The sequence below is a fragment of the Callithrix jacchus genome, chromosome 7, assembly GCF_049354715.1.
Source record: "Callithrix jacchus isolate 240 chromosome 7, calJac240_pri, whole genome shotgun sequence".
In the NCBI taxonomy this organism is placed as follows: domain Eukaryota; kingdom Metazoa; phylum Chordata; class Mammalia; order Primates; family Cebidae; genus Callithrix; species Callithrix jacchus.
In genome coordinates, this window is record NC_133508.1 from 23,299,310 (window position 1) to 23,318,291 (window position 18,982).

The 18,982-nt window shown below is 40.5% G+C and overlaps 1 protein-coding gene across 3 annotated transcripts in view; it reads right to left on the reverse strand.

The window, feature by feature from the left end:
• Positions 1-18,982, reverse strand: part of LOC144576887 (uncharacterized) — a 114,849-nt gene that overhangs the window by 42,461 nt on the left and 53,406 nt on the right. For 2 of the 3 annotated variants that reach the window (XM_078329604.1, XM_078329603.1), the window contains exon 1: positions 2,501-2,807. The exons of the other annotated variant lie outside the window; for it this stretch is intronic. In XM_078329604.1, the coding sequence (XP_078185730.1) occupies positions 2,501-2,693 (193 nt within the window). In that variant the 5' untranslated portion in view covers positions 2,694-2,807. Of the gene's footprint in view, positions 1-2,500; positions 2,808-18,982 lie in introns of those variants that run through there. 3 annotated transcript variants of the gene reach the window in all.

Consider the following 18,982-nt stretch of genomic DNA (forward strand, 5'->3'; position numbering starts at 1 on the left):
GTTTGGAAGACAGAGGATATTTTAGAGGAAATGAATAAACAAAGGCAAATCTTGATTTGAATTCCTTTTTTCTTTTTTGAGGTAGGGTCTCACTTTGTCATCCAGGCTAGAGTGCATTGGCGCGATCATAGTTCACTGCAGCCTTGACTTTTTAGGCTTAAATGATCCTCCTACCTCAGCCTCCTAAGTAACTGGTACTACTGGTGCATGCCACCACTCCCGGCTAATTTTTTTTTTTCTTATTTTTTGTAGAGACAGTCTTATTATGTTGTCCAGGCTGGTCTCTAGCTAATGGGCTCAAGCAACCTGCCTGCCTTGGCCTCCTGAAGTGCTGAGACTACAGGTATTGAGCCACCATGCCTGGCCTTGATTCAGATTCTTAGTGAATATCAGAAGGTTCATACAACCGTTATCATTCAGCATCATGCATCGTAGACATATGCTTTTAAACAATGGAAAATAATAAACGTGGAAAATTGAATTTTCTTGAAAAACATCTCCAATAGTGCGAGGGGCACACATTTTGTGATCGCCATCTGCTAAGGTGTATTTGCAGGTCTTCCTTTTCCCTCTCGGAACTGCTCCCTGGTTTCCCTTGTAAAGCTGGGTCACGTGAGCCCAACCAGAAGTTCCACCGAGGTGTTCTATTAGCATTTACAGTAACCAGTGTGTAGAAAACACAAATGAGGGAAGTCATTGCTTTTAAAGCCCTTCTCACAATTGAATTTCCTGTGGAGAAGCAATATCCCAGGAGCATAATAGATTTTCCTCTCCCTGCTTCCATTTGAACAGATACGTTCACAGCTAACTAATCAGTTGCAATTCTAATCTATATTTCTGATTTGTTTACATGCATCATGCAGGCTGGCAATCTTTTGAATTTAAATGTGACTTAAAGTAAAATAAAATAAACCACAAGTAAATGTCACAGAAATGCTAACAGTAGGAACTTTGTTTACATTCCACATTCTGAAAATATTTTGTTCAGCTGGCTAGGGAAACCACATGGTGGAGACAGACTGGGTGAGGATTTGGTCTACTGCCTGGCTGGAATCAGGATGGAAAAAGGGATGGCATGTGATATGGCTGTCTGTCACCTCAAACCCAGAGAAAGAACACATTCTCAGCACACATGTGATCTATGCTTTAACAGAAGAGCTCTGATAATCTCAGCCAGATCATCACGTGCGCCTGGCACTGGGCCAGAACAATATGCCAGTCTATTGGAGTCTTCAGATAATAACCGTCTCTTCCTTTCTGCAGTCATCAGCAGGTACTGCTTCATTCATAAGACTCTCTCTGAGCCTGTTTGTTCTGCAAGTCATTTGTTCCCACCTACTTTGAAATTAACCTCTAGCACATTCCTATTTCTCCCTTCCTACCTACATATGAAGATTTACTCAGAGGCTTTCGTATTCTTGTTGTCCTCACTGCCTTTCTCAAATGATGACTCCAGCTCAATTAAATGAAACTTGGCAATAGCTCAAGAATGGTCACTAGAGGGACAAGGTGCACTGAAAACACAAAGATGTGTTTTAACATGGTTTCCGTCCTCCAGAGCAAAACACTGCAATGGATGCACCTGTACTGGGGTGCATCCTGGTACAATTCCTTGGTGTGAAAAACGGGAAAGAAGGCAGGAAAGGAGATGAAGATAGAGTTTAGAGGGGAAGAATTAGATTTTAACAGGCCAGTTCTAGTAGCACATGCTCCTAAGATACAACTCAAAAAATTTGTTATTTCATTATCTCTTTGCAAGGGATATATTGCCCACATGAGGAGAACCAAAGGAATTTTTTTTAAGAGATGTAAAGACACTGTTAACATTGTTGTTCTTTTCTTTTCTTTTTTTCAGATGGAGTTTCACTCTTGTGACCCAGGCTGGAGTGCAAGGGCGCGATCTCGGCTCACCGCAACTTTTGCCTCCTGGGTTCAGGCAATTCTCCTGCCTCAGCCTCCTGAGTAGCTGAGATTACAGGCACGCGCAACCATGCCCAGCTAATTTTTTGTATTTTTTTTTAGTAGAGACAGGGTTTCACCATGTTGACCAGGATGGTCTTGCTCTCTTGACCTCGTGATCCACCCGCCTCGGCCTCCCAAAGTGCTGGGATTGCAGGCTTGAGCCACCGTGCCCGGCCCACATTGTTGTTATTTTCTTTGAAAAAACCTATCTCCTTAAGTACATGTGCACCTTGGGATCTCAAGGAGCTCAGCCTGCTTAGGGATTTCAGGAGCTCCAACAGAGAGTGCTTGGAGTACTTAGAGGAGGGCTTGAGCCATGGGGAGAGAAGAAGCCTCCTCTCCCAGCCTTGAATGTGTCCATCTGGAAAGGAGAGAATGTCCAGTAGCCACTGTGAGAAGCAGAAGAACTGAAACTGTTCCGGATTCTATAGGCACGCCTCCAATTCTCTGCTCTCCTGGCAAATTAGAGACAGCTCCTGCCATCTTGGCACCTTCCCTTACCTCTATCTTCCCTCTCCTCCCTCTGGCCCAAGCTCACCCGAGCCAGCTCCAATCTTTGTTCTCTGAGCCTGGTGACAGGGTTTGAAAAGCACTGCTTTGCTTGGTTGTTCTTCGGCCACACTTGGAGTCCTGCTGGCCACATGCAGGGAAGTGGTGTCCCAACCTTCAGCCTGGGTCTGCTTTCTGCTTGGTATTCTTTGGTCCCAGGCTCCATAGACATGCTCCTCCATGTGCCCTCAGTCTTTCCTTCCAAACTTGCAGGCTTTGGAGAGAACCTCTCAACATAGTTATGAAAGAGCAACACCTCAAGCTCCACACTGAGGAAAGAGAAGACAAATGGAACTCTGGAAAAATTCACCAGTAAATTTATGAATGCTTAGAAAACAATTTTTCCTCCCATGACATAGACTTGCTCATGAAGCAGAAGAATAATGTAGTTAATACATTCGTAGTTCTCAGTGAAAGAGGATATTTGGAATACACACACACACACACACACACACACACACACGGAAATAGAACTTTAATCAAAAGCAACAAAAAGCAGACTTAGCACTGTAGAAAACTCTATCCTTGTAGATAACTAGCTTAAGAAAATGATTCAGAGCATGAAGGAATTTTTTTTTTACTTAATGAGGTCTAAGTAGGTCATTTACAATTGTCCATTTTAGGCACACAGTCAGATGAGTTTTGGTCAATGAACACTGTTGTACAGCTACAATTACAAGAAGGTTTCCAGCTCTTTCATCACTCCCAGACCTTCCCCCACTTCAGTCCTTAGCCCTGGGAAACTACTAATCTGTTTTCTGTCACTGCAGTTTTGCTTTTATAGAAGTGTTTATCAATGAAATCATACAGTGTATACTCTTTCGTGTCTGGCTTCTTTCACTTAGCAGAAGTGTTTTTGCGACTGATTCATGTTGTTCATTTTAGTAGTTCTTTTTCTTGTTCGGTCCCTTGTATGAATACACCACATTTCGTTTATTCATAGGTAAGCATTTGGGTTGCTTCCATTTTGGAGGTTATTATGAATAATGCTACTGTGAACATTCACATGAAAGTCTTTATGTGAACATATGTTTCCATTTCTTTTTTTTTTTTTGAGACGGAGTTTCGCTCTTGTTACCCAGGCTGGAGTGCAATGGCGCGATCTCGGCTCACGGCAACCTCGGCCTCCTGGGTTCAGGCAATTCTCCTGCCTCAGCCTCCTGAGTAGCTAGGATTACAGGCACGCGCCACCATGCCCAGCTAATTTTTTGTATTTTTAGTAGAGACGGCATTTCACCATGTTGACCATGATGGTCTCGATCTCTTGACCTCGTGATCCACCCGTCTCGGCCTTCCAAAGTGCTGAGATTACAGGCTTGAGCCACCGCGCCCGGCCGGTTTCCATTTCTTTTGAGTAGGTATACAGGGATGGAAATGCTGGTACATTGGTATGTTGGGATATACATATGTTAAATGCATTTTTAACCTTTGAAGAAACTGTCAAACTATTTTCCAAAGGTTTATAACAGTTATATTCTTACCAGCAATAGATGAGGGTTCCAGTCACACCACATCCTCATGTACGCTTGGTATTATTTTAATTTTAGCCATTTTAATGGCTGTGTTATGGTGTCTAATTTTAGATTTTACCTGTATTTCTCTACCGACTGAAGATATTAAATAAACATCTTCCTATGTGCTTCTTGGCTATTCATTTATACTTATTTCTTAAATGTGTAGTTAAAACTTTTTTTGCCCATATTTTTTTAGCAATCCATTACTGGATTATTTGTACCCTTCTTATTGAGTTATAAGAGTTCTTTTTACATTCTGGGTACAAACCTTTGTTTATTTATGTTTATTTTATATACATATATAAATACATATTTTCAATCTATGGCCCGTCTTTTCTCTTTTTCTTTTTGAGAGAGTGTCTCACTCATCACCGAGGCTGGAATGCACTCTCAGCTCACTGTGGCACCATCTCAGCTCACTGCAACCTCTGCCTCCTGTGTTGAAGCAATTCTCCTGCCTCAGCCTCCCAAGTAGCTGGGATTACAGGGCATGTGTTACCACACCCAGCTATTTTTGTAGTTTTAGTAGAGACAAGGTTTCACCATCTTAACCAGGCTGGTCTCAAAGTCCTGGTCTCAACTGATCCACTCACTTCGGCCTCCCAGAGTGATGTCTTTTCACTTTTTAATGGCGTTTTTTCAAGAAGCAAACATTATTAATTTTGATAGTGTTCTATCTAACAGGTTTTTTTCCTTTATAGTTTGTGCTTTTTATTCTCCATCTAAAAAATCTTTGCCCTAACTCAAAGCCACAAGAATATTTTCCTGTGTTTTCTTCTGAAGTAAATATTTTTGTTTATTTACATTAAAAACAGTATTTATTGAGTACTTACGATATGTGAGGCTTGGAGCACTTTGTATATTTTAATAAATCTTCATAATAATCCTAGGAGGTAGGCTGTTTTGCTGTTTTGCTTGTTTTATATATTTTTTTATGTAATTACCTGTTCTGTTCTCTTTTAAAATTTCAATAGTTTGGTGAGAACAGGTGGTGTTTGGCTGCATGGAAATGTTCTTTAGTGGTGATTTCTGAGGTTTAGGTGCATTCATCACCCAAGCAGTGTACACTGTACCTAATGTGCATCTTTTATCCCTCACCCCACTCCCATCCTTCCCACCCCACCCCAGTCCCCAAGTCCATAATATCATTCTTATGCCTTTACATCTTCACTGCTTAGCTCCTGCTTATAAGCAAGAACATTTAATGTTTGGTTTTTTCATTCCTGAGTTGCTTCACTTAGAATAATGGCCTTCAACTCCATCCAGGTTGCTATGAATGCCATTATATTGTTCCTTTTCATGGCCAAGTAGTATTCCACGGTATCATATGTAACACATTTTCTTTGTTCACTTGTTGGTTGATGGGCACTGAGGCTGGTTCCATATTTTTGCAACTGTGAATTTTGCTGTTATAAGCATGAGTGTGCAATTTTCTTTTTTCTTTTTGAGATGAAGTCTTGCTCTGTCACCCAGGCGGGAGTGCAATGGTGCAATCTTGGCTCACTGCAACCTCCACCTCCCGGATTCAAGCCATTCTTTTGCCTCAGCCTCCCAAGTAGCTGGGATTACAGGAATGTGCCACTATACCTGGCTAATTTTTTGTATTTTTAGTAGAGACAGGGTTTCTGTCTCTACTAAACCCTACCGTGTTGGCCAGGCTGGTTTTGAACTCCTGAACTCAAGTGATCTGCCCGTCTCAGCCTCCCAAAGTGCTGGGATTACAGACATGAGCCACCACACCTGGCAAATTTTTCATATAATGACTTATTTTCCTCTGGGTAGATAGCCAGTAGTGGAATTGTTAGATCAAATAGTAGTTTTACTTTTAGTTATTTAATGAATCTCTACACTGTTTTCCAAAGTGGTTGTACTAGTTTACATTCCTACCAGCAGTGTAGAAGTGTTCTCTTTTCACCATATCCATGCCAACACCTGTTATTGTTTTATTTTTAAAATTATGGCCATTCTTGCAGGAGTAAGGTAGTATCTTACTGTGATTTTGATTTGGTTTCCCTGACAAAAAAGTGATGTTGAGCATTTTTTCATGTGTTTCTTGGCCATAAGTTTTCTTTTGAGAATTGTCTATTCATGTCCTTTGCCACCTTTTTGATGGGATTACTGGGTTTTTCTTGTTGATTTGTTTGAGTCCCTTGTAGATTTTGGATATCAGTCCTTTGTCAGATGCATAGTTTGCAAATATTTTCTCCTACTCTGTGGATTGTGTTTACTCTGCTGATTATTTCTTTTGCTGTGCAGAAGATTTTTAGTTTAATTAGGTCCCATCTATTTATTTTTGTTTTTGTTGTATTCTGAAGCAAATATTTTTAATAAAGAGGTAGGTATAAAAAATAAATTATGGAGAGCTGCTAATCTGTAAACTATTGTTATTAAAAAAGTAAATAGACCAAATAATCAGAAATGATAAATGAAAGTGAGCAGAGAAACAAATATTTTATAAATCTAAAAACATTTAAAATTTAAATTTTAAATCCAAGAACAAAGACTTGAGATGGGTAATCATAAGCAGGACAGTGATCAGGAATAGAAAAAGAGAAAATATACCATACGTGTTACAATGAATGAAAAAACAAAGTATTTGTCTTAGTGCATTTCGTATTGCTATAACAATACCGGAGATTGGATAATTTATAAAGAATAAAAGGCTTTTTAGCTCATGATTCTGGTGGCTGGAAAGTTCAAGACTGGGCATCTGTGTCTGGTGAGGACCTCTGGCTGCTTCCAGTCATAGTGGCCAGTAGGAAGGGAACTGGTGTGAACAAAGAGATCTGATGGCAAGAGAGTGAGCAAGATAGTGAAACCCAGAAAGCCAGACTCATTAACAACCTGCTCTCAGTGGGAACCAATCCACTCCTGTGAGAACTCACCCCAGCAGGAGGGCATTCGTGGACACTGATCTGTTGTTGAGGCATCAATCCCCATGACTCAAATACCTCACAACATTGCCACACAGGGGTTCAAATTGCAGCATGACCTTCAGTAGGGACAAACCTAACCATAGCAGTATTGTTGTTAAGTGTCTAAATTTGGAAAAGATCTTATCTCTCTAATCCCAGCCCTTGAACTGAGGCTGCCTTCTTCATTCTTGTCTCCTGTACCTGCTGACTGAGGAAATGAAGGACTAGGATGCCTCCCTGACTCTGCCAGATTTTGCCCTGCTTTTCCATGTTTTCCTCTTCTGGACCTTGAAACCTTTGGCTCCTGGACCCCAGCCTGGCTTCTGCCTCCTCCCTCCAGGTGCTCCTATTGTCTCTTCTCAGCATTTCAATGCTAAACCAGCACTCAGCAGACTCTGGCCTGGGAAATCTAGGCCCCAGCCTGGCCACATGACTGACACTCAGTCCATCAGGCCATGACGTAAAAGAAGGAAAGGCTTAGAAAGATATTACCACCACAAGAACTAAAGCCAGCTTAGCTTGAGATGTCTCCTCTCCAACAATGGAACATGAGATATTGAAGAAACATCTAGAGAACTTGGCAGAAAAAAAAGAATTTAATAATTTGTAGAAGGCAATTGAAAAAAATTCAAATATGCTTACTTTTGGAACATAGATGATACCAGTGTGATTTCGACGAAAGTTGCTTTATATTGTGCTCCAAATACTAAGAGATAAATCAGAGAATAATTGAATTGTTGGAGACTGTAGGAAGAGATGGCCAGGGGCAGATCTGTGTTACTTATAGTTAAATGATTACAAGCTTGCTTTGCTTTTATACACTGAGATTTGTGCCATAGATCAAATCCAAACTATGGTGCAGTAAAATAAAAGCAGAGATGAAACGGTACCAGGAGGCCTATGGTAAAGATCATCTGAGAGCGCCCTACAACCGAGGGTCACTGCCGTGTGGCTGCAGAACAGAAAAAACTGCTTTGGTCCCACATCTCTTCCCAACGTAGAGTTTGCATGAGGATCTCATAAAGAGGGCTTATGCAAAGACTCTGGGAAGGAATGCAACGTCTGCTCACAAGACTCGGGAGGGTCTTTGCAGATGGGAGCTTGTGAGGCTGGAAATCCTTTCAGGGTAGAGATAACCAGAACGCCACAGGCTCTGCCTATGTTCTCAGAATATGGAGCAATTCTGATTGCTCTGTGTCCATAGTTCTCTAGATATAAAAGCCCTTTGATGCATCATGTGTGGTCAGGCCTTATGGGACCTTATCTGCTATACCTCTTTTGCCAATGCACCTGGATAGACAATGGTTGGTAAAAACTCAGTGTCCTCAGTTTTTAGAAGAACCACATTTGCTAGTGAATGCTGCAGACACATGTTCTTTCCACACACACCGCGCCCCACCCCCCTACCCCCCCACCCGCCCCGCTCCTTCTTAACCCCCCTCCCCCCATCCCCATAGCCCACAAGATTAACAAGATAATACACCTAATAAAAGGTGTGTGAAGCCCAGAGCTTTATACAATGGAGCCAATGTTAACTGCAGGAGCCGGAGTCTTCACGGTGCCTGGAACACCAAGAGGAACACTCAGTCTGATTGCCAGGGCCTGTCAGGGAAGGGTTGCTGGAGAAATAATCCTTGAGGAATTATAGGAATTTGCCATGTGTAGGTAAGGGATAGCAGAGAAGGACATTTAAAGGAGCGAGAGGTGGGTTTTCTATGCATAGGGAAACACGTGAGAAAAGGAGCAGGGCATAAAGTGTGCTGGGAGCTATGTGGAGCTCAGTAATGCTGACGCTTAGGACATTGTTGAGCGTGATGATGAAAGAGATCCCCATGGGCAGGGTACTGAAGAGACCTCCAGCTCATCCATACTGAGCGTGGATATGGGGAGCCACCGAGGGACTTTAAGCAAGAGAATGATGCTGCCATTTTAGCTCACTCTGGTGGAGAAGAGAACCTGACAAGAGTCAAGAAGATTGGCTGGAAAACAAACTCTTCACACTCAGTGAAAGGTAATAAGCTTGGATCAAAGTCAGTCGTAGGAGAGAAGAGAAATAAACAGATTGAAAAAATGTTAGGTGGTAAAATCTGGGTGGGTAAGGGAATGTGAAATACCTAGGATTTCTCCCAGCTCTCTGGCTGAGCTCCTTGGTATAATTGACATGTAATATGGGAGTGTAAGCAGATATGTGCCAGGGATAGGAGAACTGGGAATACAGGGAGATTTCTCTCTCTTAAAAATAATAACCTCTAGCCAGGTGCAATGGTTTATGCCTGTAATCCCAGCATTTTGGGAGGCCAAGGCAAGAGGATCACCTGAGCCCAGGAGTTTGAGACCAGCCTAGGCAACATAGCAAGACCTAGTTTCTAAAAAAATAAAAATTAAAAATATTCTTATAAAACCTTTTATTATTATAGAAGGAGTATGAGTACTTTGTAGAATGTAGAAAAATGCAGAGAAACCAGCAATAAGATAATAAAAAGACCTATGACCCACTGATTGTGACTATTACATTCTTAGCATTTATCCTTCCAAGTCTCTCTTTCTACGAGATCATATTGCATGTGTTGGCCTGTTAGTTACTTTTTTTTTTTGAGATGGAGTTTCGCTCTTGTTACCCAGGCTGGAGTGCAATGGTGCAATCTCGGCTCACCGCAACCTCCGCCCCCTGGGTTCAGGCAATTCTCCTGCCTCAGCCTCCTGAGTAGCTGGGATTACAGGCACGCGCCACCATGCCCAGCTAATTTTTTTGTATTTTTAGTAGAGACGGGGTTTCACCACGTTGACTAGGATGGTCTCGATCTCTTGACCTCGTGATCCACCCGCCTCGGCCTCCCAAAGTGCTGGGATTACAGGCTTGAGCCACCGTGCCCGGCCTGTTAGTTACTTTTTAAGTTAACAATCTCCCACTTTTCCTGTCCATTATTTTTCTTCTCATCTTTCTCCTCAATTCCATTATTCCTGGCTTTTCCAGATAGTGTTCTAACCCAGGAACATGCAATGCACCTGTTACGTATCACAGACATTATTTCATAGAGCATGGTCTTTTTTTTTCATGATTGTCTTGCCGAAGAGATAGTGTGTATTTGAGCATCTCCATGGCCAGCTGAACTGCAGAATATCCCACCTTCTGGGTCTATCTGGAACAGCCAAGAGGAGATATCATTTAGTTTGCTTCTCTATCCAGTAGGAAGATTTTTCCACAGTCACTAGTGAAAAGAAAACAAGTAATAAGCATAGAAAATGACAAGTCGAAATGAAGTGTGAAGACAGCAAGTGCAATATAATTTCAGAAAAAAAGGGGAAATGATATTAGAGTAAGCTGTTAAGTAGCAGGGCAGAATGTGGATGTTAACCGGGTAGAGATCAATTCCAATGAGATAGCACAATGAATAAAGGCTCACATAAAAGAGAATATAGGACTCTGATCTAATGACTTAGATTAATTGTTTTTATATGGATAATGCTGGTACTACATGCCAAAATTACCGAGTGATAGAAGTAGTTGTGATACTCGTGATTGCTGCTCTATATAATGGAAAAATAATTGCAAGACACATTTAAAAAGGATATTTTCTTTTAGATTATGCCACTGAAGAATTCTGATGTTTCTATCAATTTTATCATCTGAAAGAGTTGAAACAAAGGGAATTAATTCAGAAGGTGCATTTGATACAGGAACATATTCCTATGCTTTAACCTTCTGATTTTGTTTTATTGGGATCACTTAAAGATTTGTTCTGGCCTCTAAGTTCAAGGATATAAAGCTTCAGGATATGTTGCCTATGTGACCAGGCTACTGAATTTTTTTTTTTTTTCTGATAAAACCAGAAAGCTTGGAATGAATATTCTCAGATAGAAGGTAATTTCATGGAAGAAATGTAGACTCATGCGTCTGAAAATAAATTATATCAAATGTCTGCTTAAAGTTGTTACCTTAGTAATTGGTGCATTCTTGTAAGGTTTGATCACTTCAATAAGCAGCATTTCCGTCCTGTTAGTTTGTTAACCTAAGTTCCCATCATAATCCTAACGAGATGATTTTTTAGATGCTGTCTTAGAATATGGAGAGATTTCTGTTTTCCCTTGGTTTCCCTACTAATTCAGTGAGGATCACTTACACCCCAAAGCTTGACATCATCTTTGCTTTCCCACCCCCTTGTTTCACAGAGCACACCAGTCCTAAAGGAAACCTATTGACTCATCTGAACTATTTTTCATTTATCATACCTTATTTTTAGTTCCTATAATGCACATTCATTTCCAGGTGCTCATCCCATAGGCTGTTGTATAGTATAAATTGACTCCTCTTTTCTGGTTTATTTCATGTTTGCCCATGTGCTTTACACCAGATAAATTATTCCGAAACTCAAACATCACTGCCTACTTAAACACAGACACACAGACGTGACCTTCAAAGATTATAAAGCAAAATTCAAACTCTGTTATTCCTATGAAGAAACTTCTGATTCAGTTTAGCTTGTCTTCTTTTTGCTTTTTGAACATGCCCCCAAATTCACTCTCTAATCCTTTCCTCCTGCCATTTTCCTGCCTTGAATCCTCTTTCCACTCTTTTTTTCCCCCCTTTTTGAGATGAGGTCTCACTATGTTGCCCAGGCTGGTTTGAACCCCCGGGCTCAAGTGACCCTCCTACCTTGGCCTCCCCAAGTGCTGAGATTACAGGCGTGAGCCACCATCCCTGGCCCTCTTCCTTCTCTTATCCCATCGAAGCTTGCTTGTATTTAAACGTTTTACTCAAGTCTATGGAATTGTTCTTAATGACTTTATCGCAGAGTAATCTCCATCTTCTCTGAAATTGCATAATTAAATTTATGCATGTCACCCATTTTGATGTTGTATCACTCTTGGCCTGCTATTATTACTTAATTATTTTCATGTATATGTCTTTATAATCACTTCCACGGAAAATTCCTGGAAAAGAGGTAACACACTTTTGTATACTCTGTGGTGCCCCAAGGGTTGGGGAAACTAACTAATCTAGGCATCTTCTGTGCCATAGTCCACCTCATGAATCCCTTCATGTTGACTGTAGTGTGTCACTGTGATGGCCGGGCCATTCCAAACACTGCACTCCTGGAGGAGAGCCATTCACATGGCCCCTGACCTATTTCCTCTTCTCCGTTGTGCACACAGTATGAGTGCATTTTACTGTAGATCATTATACCAGGCATGACCATGTGATTTATTCTGGCCAGTGAAATGTGAACAGATGTATATCCCTTCTGGGAAAATGCTTTAAGGGCCAGTTCATGAGTCATCACATCCTCTCTCCTTGCCTTTACAATCTTTTTTTTTTTTTTTTTTTTTTTCCTGAGATAGAGTCTTGTTCTATTGCTTAGGCTGGAGGGCAGTGGTGCCATCTTGGCTCACTGCAACCTCCACCTCCTGGGTTCTAATGATTCTCCTGTCTCAGCCTCTGAGTAGCTGGAATTACAGGCATGCAGCACAATGCCTGGCTAATTTTTATATTTTTAGTAGAAATGGGGTTTCGCCATGTTAGCCAGACTGGTCTTGAACTTCTGACCTCAGGTGATTCACCTGCCTCAGTGTCCCAAAGAGCTGGGATTATAGGCATGAGCCACCATGCCTGGCTGTCTACAATCTTAAAAGCATATGTTGAGATGGAGCTTCTGGCATTCTGGGACAGAGTGACTTTGTCAGTCACTGAGATTTTGGGGATGTTTGTCACTGTAGCATAATCTTTCTCATCCTGACTAACACAACAGGAAAAAACTCTTGATTGGGAAGGATGAGAACTTTGCTGTCCGTGTTCCAACACTCCAGACCTGTCTGTGGCTTCTACGTGACTCCTACATGGCTGCCATTTCCCCTACTGTAGTCATCCCAGGCTGCCCTACAAATTACCATAGACTGGGTATTTCATAGGCAGAACTTGATTTCCTCACAGATCTGAGGGCTGGAAGTCTGAGATCAGGGGGCCAACATGGTCACCTTCTAATGACTGCTCTTTTCCTGGCTTGCAGATGGTTGTCTTTTTGCTGTGTCTTCACATGGAAGAAAGACAGAGAAGACAGAGAGAGAAAGAGAAAGAGAAAAACTTCATTTTCTTTTTGTTTTTTAAAGAGATGGATTCTCATTATGTTGCCCGGGCTGGAGTGAAACTCCTAGGCTCAACTGATCCTCCTGCCTCAGCCTCCTGAGTAGCTGGAACTACAGGCATGTGCCACTACACCTGATTAGAATCTTCCTTTTCTTAAAAGGCCACCGTACTATTGAATTAAGGTCCCAAGCCCTATGACCCTATTTAAACTTAATTACTTCCTAGAGGCCCCATCTCCAGATACAGTCACATTGGGGGCTAGATTTTCAGCCTATAAATTTTGGAGAAACAGTTCAGTCTATATCCATCCCATCTCTGGATCTAAAAATTACAGAACTTGGGCTTCCAATAATTATCTTTGTGAAGTTTAAAGATAATATTATTCCTGAATGCATATAGATTAAATGACACTGTTAAGGTCATGCAGCTAGTCAGTGTTAGAGCTAAGGCTAGGTGTCCTGAAACCAGAAAAAGCATTCTTCCCACTTCAGCAGTCTATTCTTTTTTAAACAAATTAATAAATAATATGCAGTTCAATTGTGATCCAGTTGAATTTTCTAATCTACTCTCCTGCCACACGGAGTGTCAGTTCCAGCTCAACCTGTAGAGGTAACACCTGATGGTCCCAAGGGCTGGCTCTAGCTTTGCCAGGAAATATAGAGAGTAAGAGTCTGTTAGATCCCAACACTCTGTTATTTTAATTTGCCTTCTGGATTTTTGGATTGTTTTTGCTCGAACTTATTTTGACTCTCCCCTGATAACTGTGGACACAAAGTAGGTATATGCCACCTGCCTTTGTTAATGAACTTCTCTGTGATTTGACCTCAATAAGTGCTTAGCTTTCATTCATGCCTTCCAGCGTTTGTTCATCTGTTCATTGATGTTTAACTAATCGATTCATTTGAGGGCCATGACTTTAAGTTGGGCTCTCTACTGGACATGCAGATACATAAATGAGTAAGGGGGTCATCTTGCCCATGAGAACTTTGGGATCTCCCCTGTCTTGAATAAACAGACAACAAAAGAGTTTAATTTACATTTTGGATAATGCACAGAACTTATGATTCAAATTAAATGAAGTCAAATGAAGAACTACAACTACTTGGTATCGATTAATGCTCATAAAGTTTGCAAAGGCTTTTTGAAACATCCTTGGTCACCAAGCAAAGCTAACATTAAGAAATAATGACAAAAGTCATGAGATAAGATTGTAGAGAGAATTCACCGCTATTTTCTAAAAACCTACTTTGGCCTTTTGTTTTAAGCTCGGAAACTCCATTAGTAAAAGGAAAATGTAGGGGATGAACAGGAAGAAATCAAATTAACTTTGCCTTGATAGCTGCTCTGTTTTATTCGGGTTGATGGTATAAAAATATTTAGGGAACAGGAGATGGAGTGAGAGGGATGGTGGGAAAACAGGTCGTTGAATCATGGTATCTCGGAGTATTACATAGAAGCCAAGTTAATATTACTCTGTCTAAGGCAGCAGTTCATAACCTTGGCTTTACATCAGACTCACTTGACGAGGTTTAATAGAGAATATTTCTGGATCTCATACCAAAATTATAGTGTAATTGGCCAAGGGCTCTGTGTGGGAATCTGGCGCTTTAAAAGCTCTCCAGGTGATTTCTAATGTGAAGCCAAGTTTGAGAATCACTGAACTATTATTGTCCAGTGAAAGGCATTTCCCAGATGAAGGGGAAACCAGCCATTTAGGGAATCATTTCAGGAAACCAGGAGACAAGATAAGTACCAAAAAGGCCAGATGTAGCCTTCTCTGGGAGAAATGAAAAACATTTCTAAAAGATGAATTAAAATCTAAATTATAAAAGGCATCCATTAACTAATAAGAAAGAAACAACATAGCCAGTAGTCAGAAATAAATAAGAAAGAAAAGTGTGTTAGAAGCATCGGTGGATAGTGATGTGGACTGGTGAAACCTGCAAACTCAGCAAGGTGCTACATTAGTTTGTGCTTTGCTTTAACACATATATTGTTATAAATAGAAATCAGAGCACAATTAAAATGCTTTTTTTTCTGAGACAGGGTTTCACTGTCACCCCGGCTGGAGTGCAGTGGCATGAACACAGCTCATTGTAGCCTTGACTTCCTGGGCTCAAGCGATTCTCCAGCCTCAGTCCCCCAAGTAGGGGGGACCACAGGCATGAGCCACCATGCCTGACTAATTTTTTTTTATTTTTCGTAGAGACAGGGTCTTACCATGTTGCTTAAGCTGGTCTCAAACTCCTGGCCTCAAGCAATCCATCCACCTTAGCCTCCCAAAGTGCTGTGATTACAGGTGTGAACCACCATGCCTGGCCAAAATCCTTGATGTTAATTAATGAAAGAGTTGTATTAGTGGTTCTCAAAATATTTCATGTGGTTAAGTTTCTAGAAGTCATGAGTCTCTTCATGGAATACCATCAAATATTGATCTAGTAAACATGTGGAAACTAAATACATCTTTTTATGTTGAATAAAAAATGATCTATTGTGGACAAAAATGCCGATGTACAAGTTATAACAAGAGTCAAAGTTTTAAGAAAAAAAAGTACTCATATAAAAACCAACAAAGAAAACACTGTTATTAACCTAAATTTCTCTTCGAGTTGTGAAAAAGTCATCATTATATGATATTTAAAGAGCAGGATATCTTAGTTCTGTGAACCAAAATTAATATTCTTTGAGAGACTAGTTTGAGAATGACTTCCTTTTATCAGTGAACAAAATATATTAAAAAGTGCTATACTCTTGTCTTTCTTGTGATTCACACAGGAAGAGAACCTAAATCCTGAGTTTGTACATGACAAACAGGCTGAAAAAACATAGCCAACTGTGTGATGTATCTTGTAGCCCCAAACATTTCCAGAAATAAATATTAAATGGGGATTTCACAAAGAAACAAATTAAACACCTCTGTTAAATGATGCTCTTTGAAACTGACTAATAATTAAAACTCATTTCAGATGAAGGCTCTATTATAAACAAGTCTATATCCCTTAATGTGTTTTTTGTACTATAGGTGAAAACATTTGGTCTTATGGGAATTCATTTCCTATTAAGTATTTCTTTTAGAACAAAATATGTGCTCTTGTTTAAAAGGGCCAATCATTTTAGTTTTCCATCATCTGAGTTAAATTATCTTGGGACATTTTTCCCCCCAAAATTCTAAAATTTCCCAAGAAATTAAGCTGAAGTTAAAAAAAAAAAAAAAAGCAACCACCTTGCAGATCAGACATATGGAAAAATGTTAAGATATCTTATTAAAATTTACCAAGAAAAAAATGCTACTGGATTTTTAAAATGTGACAAATATACTTCACTGCATAAATGACTACAATAACATATATTTCTATCTCCAAAAAAAGTGGTTTTTCTTCTATGAAAACATAAAATTCTTCTAACCTTAAATTTTGAAGTGGGCTAGTCTTAGATCTGATTGAAGGAAAAAAAGAGATACATCATAGCTTTGTCTCCTTGTCTATTTTATGTTACGTTAGATTACATTACATAAGTTACATTAATAATTTATTCATCTAATACTGTAAGAGAATGTGTTCTAGGGGAACTTTCCAGATAGTCCAAACTTACCATTATACATCCAGCTTTAAAAATCAAATCAAATAAAAACAGGAAATTTTTAAAAATGAAAATATCTTGAATGTAAAAGGGGTCATTGCCTCTGTCCTGAGCCAGGGTGGGGGCCCAGCCGTGCCTTGAGATGAGAAAGTCGCAGCGGCCAGCAGGCCTGGATGGCCCTGTCCCTACTGTGGCCCATGCTGCTGCATCTCCTGCCGTAGTGCGTTGGATGATGGCCCCCAAAACATAGGTCCATCCAGACCCTCAGAACTATCCTTATTTGAAATAAAGGTCTTCAAAGATGTCATTAAGATGAGTATCTTGAGATGCAATCATTCTGGTCTAGGCTGAGATGACAATGACAGGTGTCCTTTTAAGAAGAGGAGAGCGTACAGAGACACAGAGACATAGAGGAGGAGGCCACGTGAGGGCAGAGACAGGGACAATTTAACCTTTCCTCAGTGTCTTAGGGACCTCATTATAAACATCAGTAAGGTGAAATATGGAAATAAAATGATGTCCCCATAAACCAAGTGGGTGTGTACAAGTTTTGTATGACAAAAATAGCCCCTGAGGATTCTGTTTTGATACCTGAGTTCTTCTGTTTTTTCTCATAAGTTTCTACTTCTAAAGCACCCCAAACATTCCTTTGTCAAAGGGTTCCAGAGTTCATCTTTACCATTGCCTACTTCTGGGTTCTCAGTTGGGTTCTATGTCCCTCATGGTTCTATTTGTGATATACTGGGAAGAGGAGATTTTATGGTCCTTTCTCCTACTTTGGATCTCTCCTGTGTGAAGAAATAAGTCAACCAAGATGCTTTATAGAAATAGGTATTTAAATAAACTCATTGATTTTTGAAGGAAGTGGGGAGATGGCAGGCAAATATATCTTGTAGAATCCACATTGTATGGAATTGGCTGTTAGCATCTCAGCAAACTCATCAAGAACTGAATCAATGAATAGACCTTCAAATGTGGAACTACTCTGGAGACCTGAGACCCATCTATAACTGTCTTTCTCTCTCTTTTGGTGCCAAATGCCTTCCCTAAGAATCTACTGTAAGTTATATATTCTAGGCAGGGTAGTGACTTCATAAGCAGAGAGGTAGAGGCAGTGCAAGGGAACATCACTATCCTTCAAAAGACAACCTGTCATCTCAGCGTCCTTGCTGGCAGAGGAGTTGCCACTGAGGAGGAACAGCTGACCTAAAATTCTTCATCCTGAGTTTCCCTTCCCAGGCCCCTCGTGCTGATCTTGGAGAGACACAGTTTCTGTCTGACTCTGGCCCAAGCCTCAGTACAGCCTAGGGACTTGATATCCACAGCACAGCTGAGCTGCTTGCAAAAGATTTGATAATAGATGTGACACCTTTCTGTCCACTTGTCTCACTTGACTTGGAACTTCTTGAAGACAGAGACTATCTGTATCTCAAGCACATAATGATCAGTGGTCTTTCCTCATCACATGTTTGGTAAGGACATATGCTGCCCCGGATCCTTTTGGGAATTTCTTGTTTGTTCAATGTAGCTTTGAATCCAAACAATGACACAAGGTGAGGCTACCTAGAATTACTGCTAATCTGATAAATTTAGCTTTAGTGTATCAATTTTGTTTTGATTGTTTCTTTTTTATAGAGACAGGGTATTGCTCTGTCACCCAGGATGGAGTGCAGTGGCATGATCACAACTCACTGCAACCTCGGGCTCAAAAGATCCTTCTACCTAAATCTCACAACGTGCTGGGATTACAGGAATGAGCCATTGTGCCCTGCCCAATTTTGTTTTTAAAATGGTAGATTAAAATAAGAAAATCTTTGATGTTCATGAGATGGAAAGTGTTAAGGGTCAGAATAAATATTACAAAGTATACACTTTTACCTCAGATTAACTTTTGTTTTATTTTTTATTTTATATATTTTTTGAGACGGAGTTTCACTGGTTACCCAGGCTGGAGTGCAATGGCGCGATCTCGGCTCACCGCAACTTCCGCCTCCTGGGTTCAGGCAATTCTCCTGCCTCAGCCTCCTAAGTAGCTGGGATTACAGGCACGTGCCACCATACCCAGATAATTTTTGTATTTTTAGTAGAGACGGAGTTTCACCATGTTGACCAGGATGGTCTCGGTCTCTTGACTTCGTGATCCACCTGCCTCAGCCTCCCAAAGTGCTGGAATCATAGTCGTGAGCCACCGCGCCCGGACCTAACTTTTGTTTTAAATACAACAGAGATGATACTGAAGTATAGATGCTTATATTATAGATGCTTAATATTATTATACTCAATAAATCAAAACAAGGAATAGCTTGAAGGATCTTTGCTTCAGTTAATTCCAATGATTGTTTGATCATAGTAAGTTTCACACAGTACCCATCAGAGTTAAA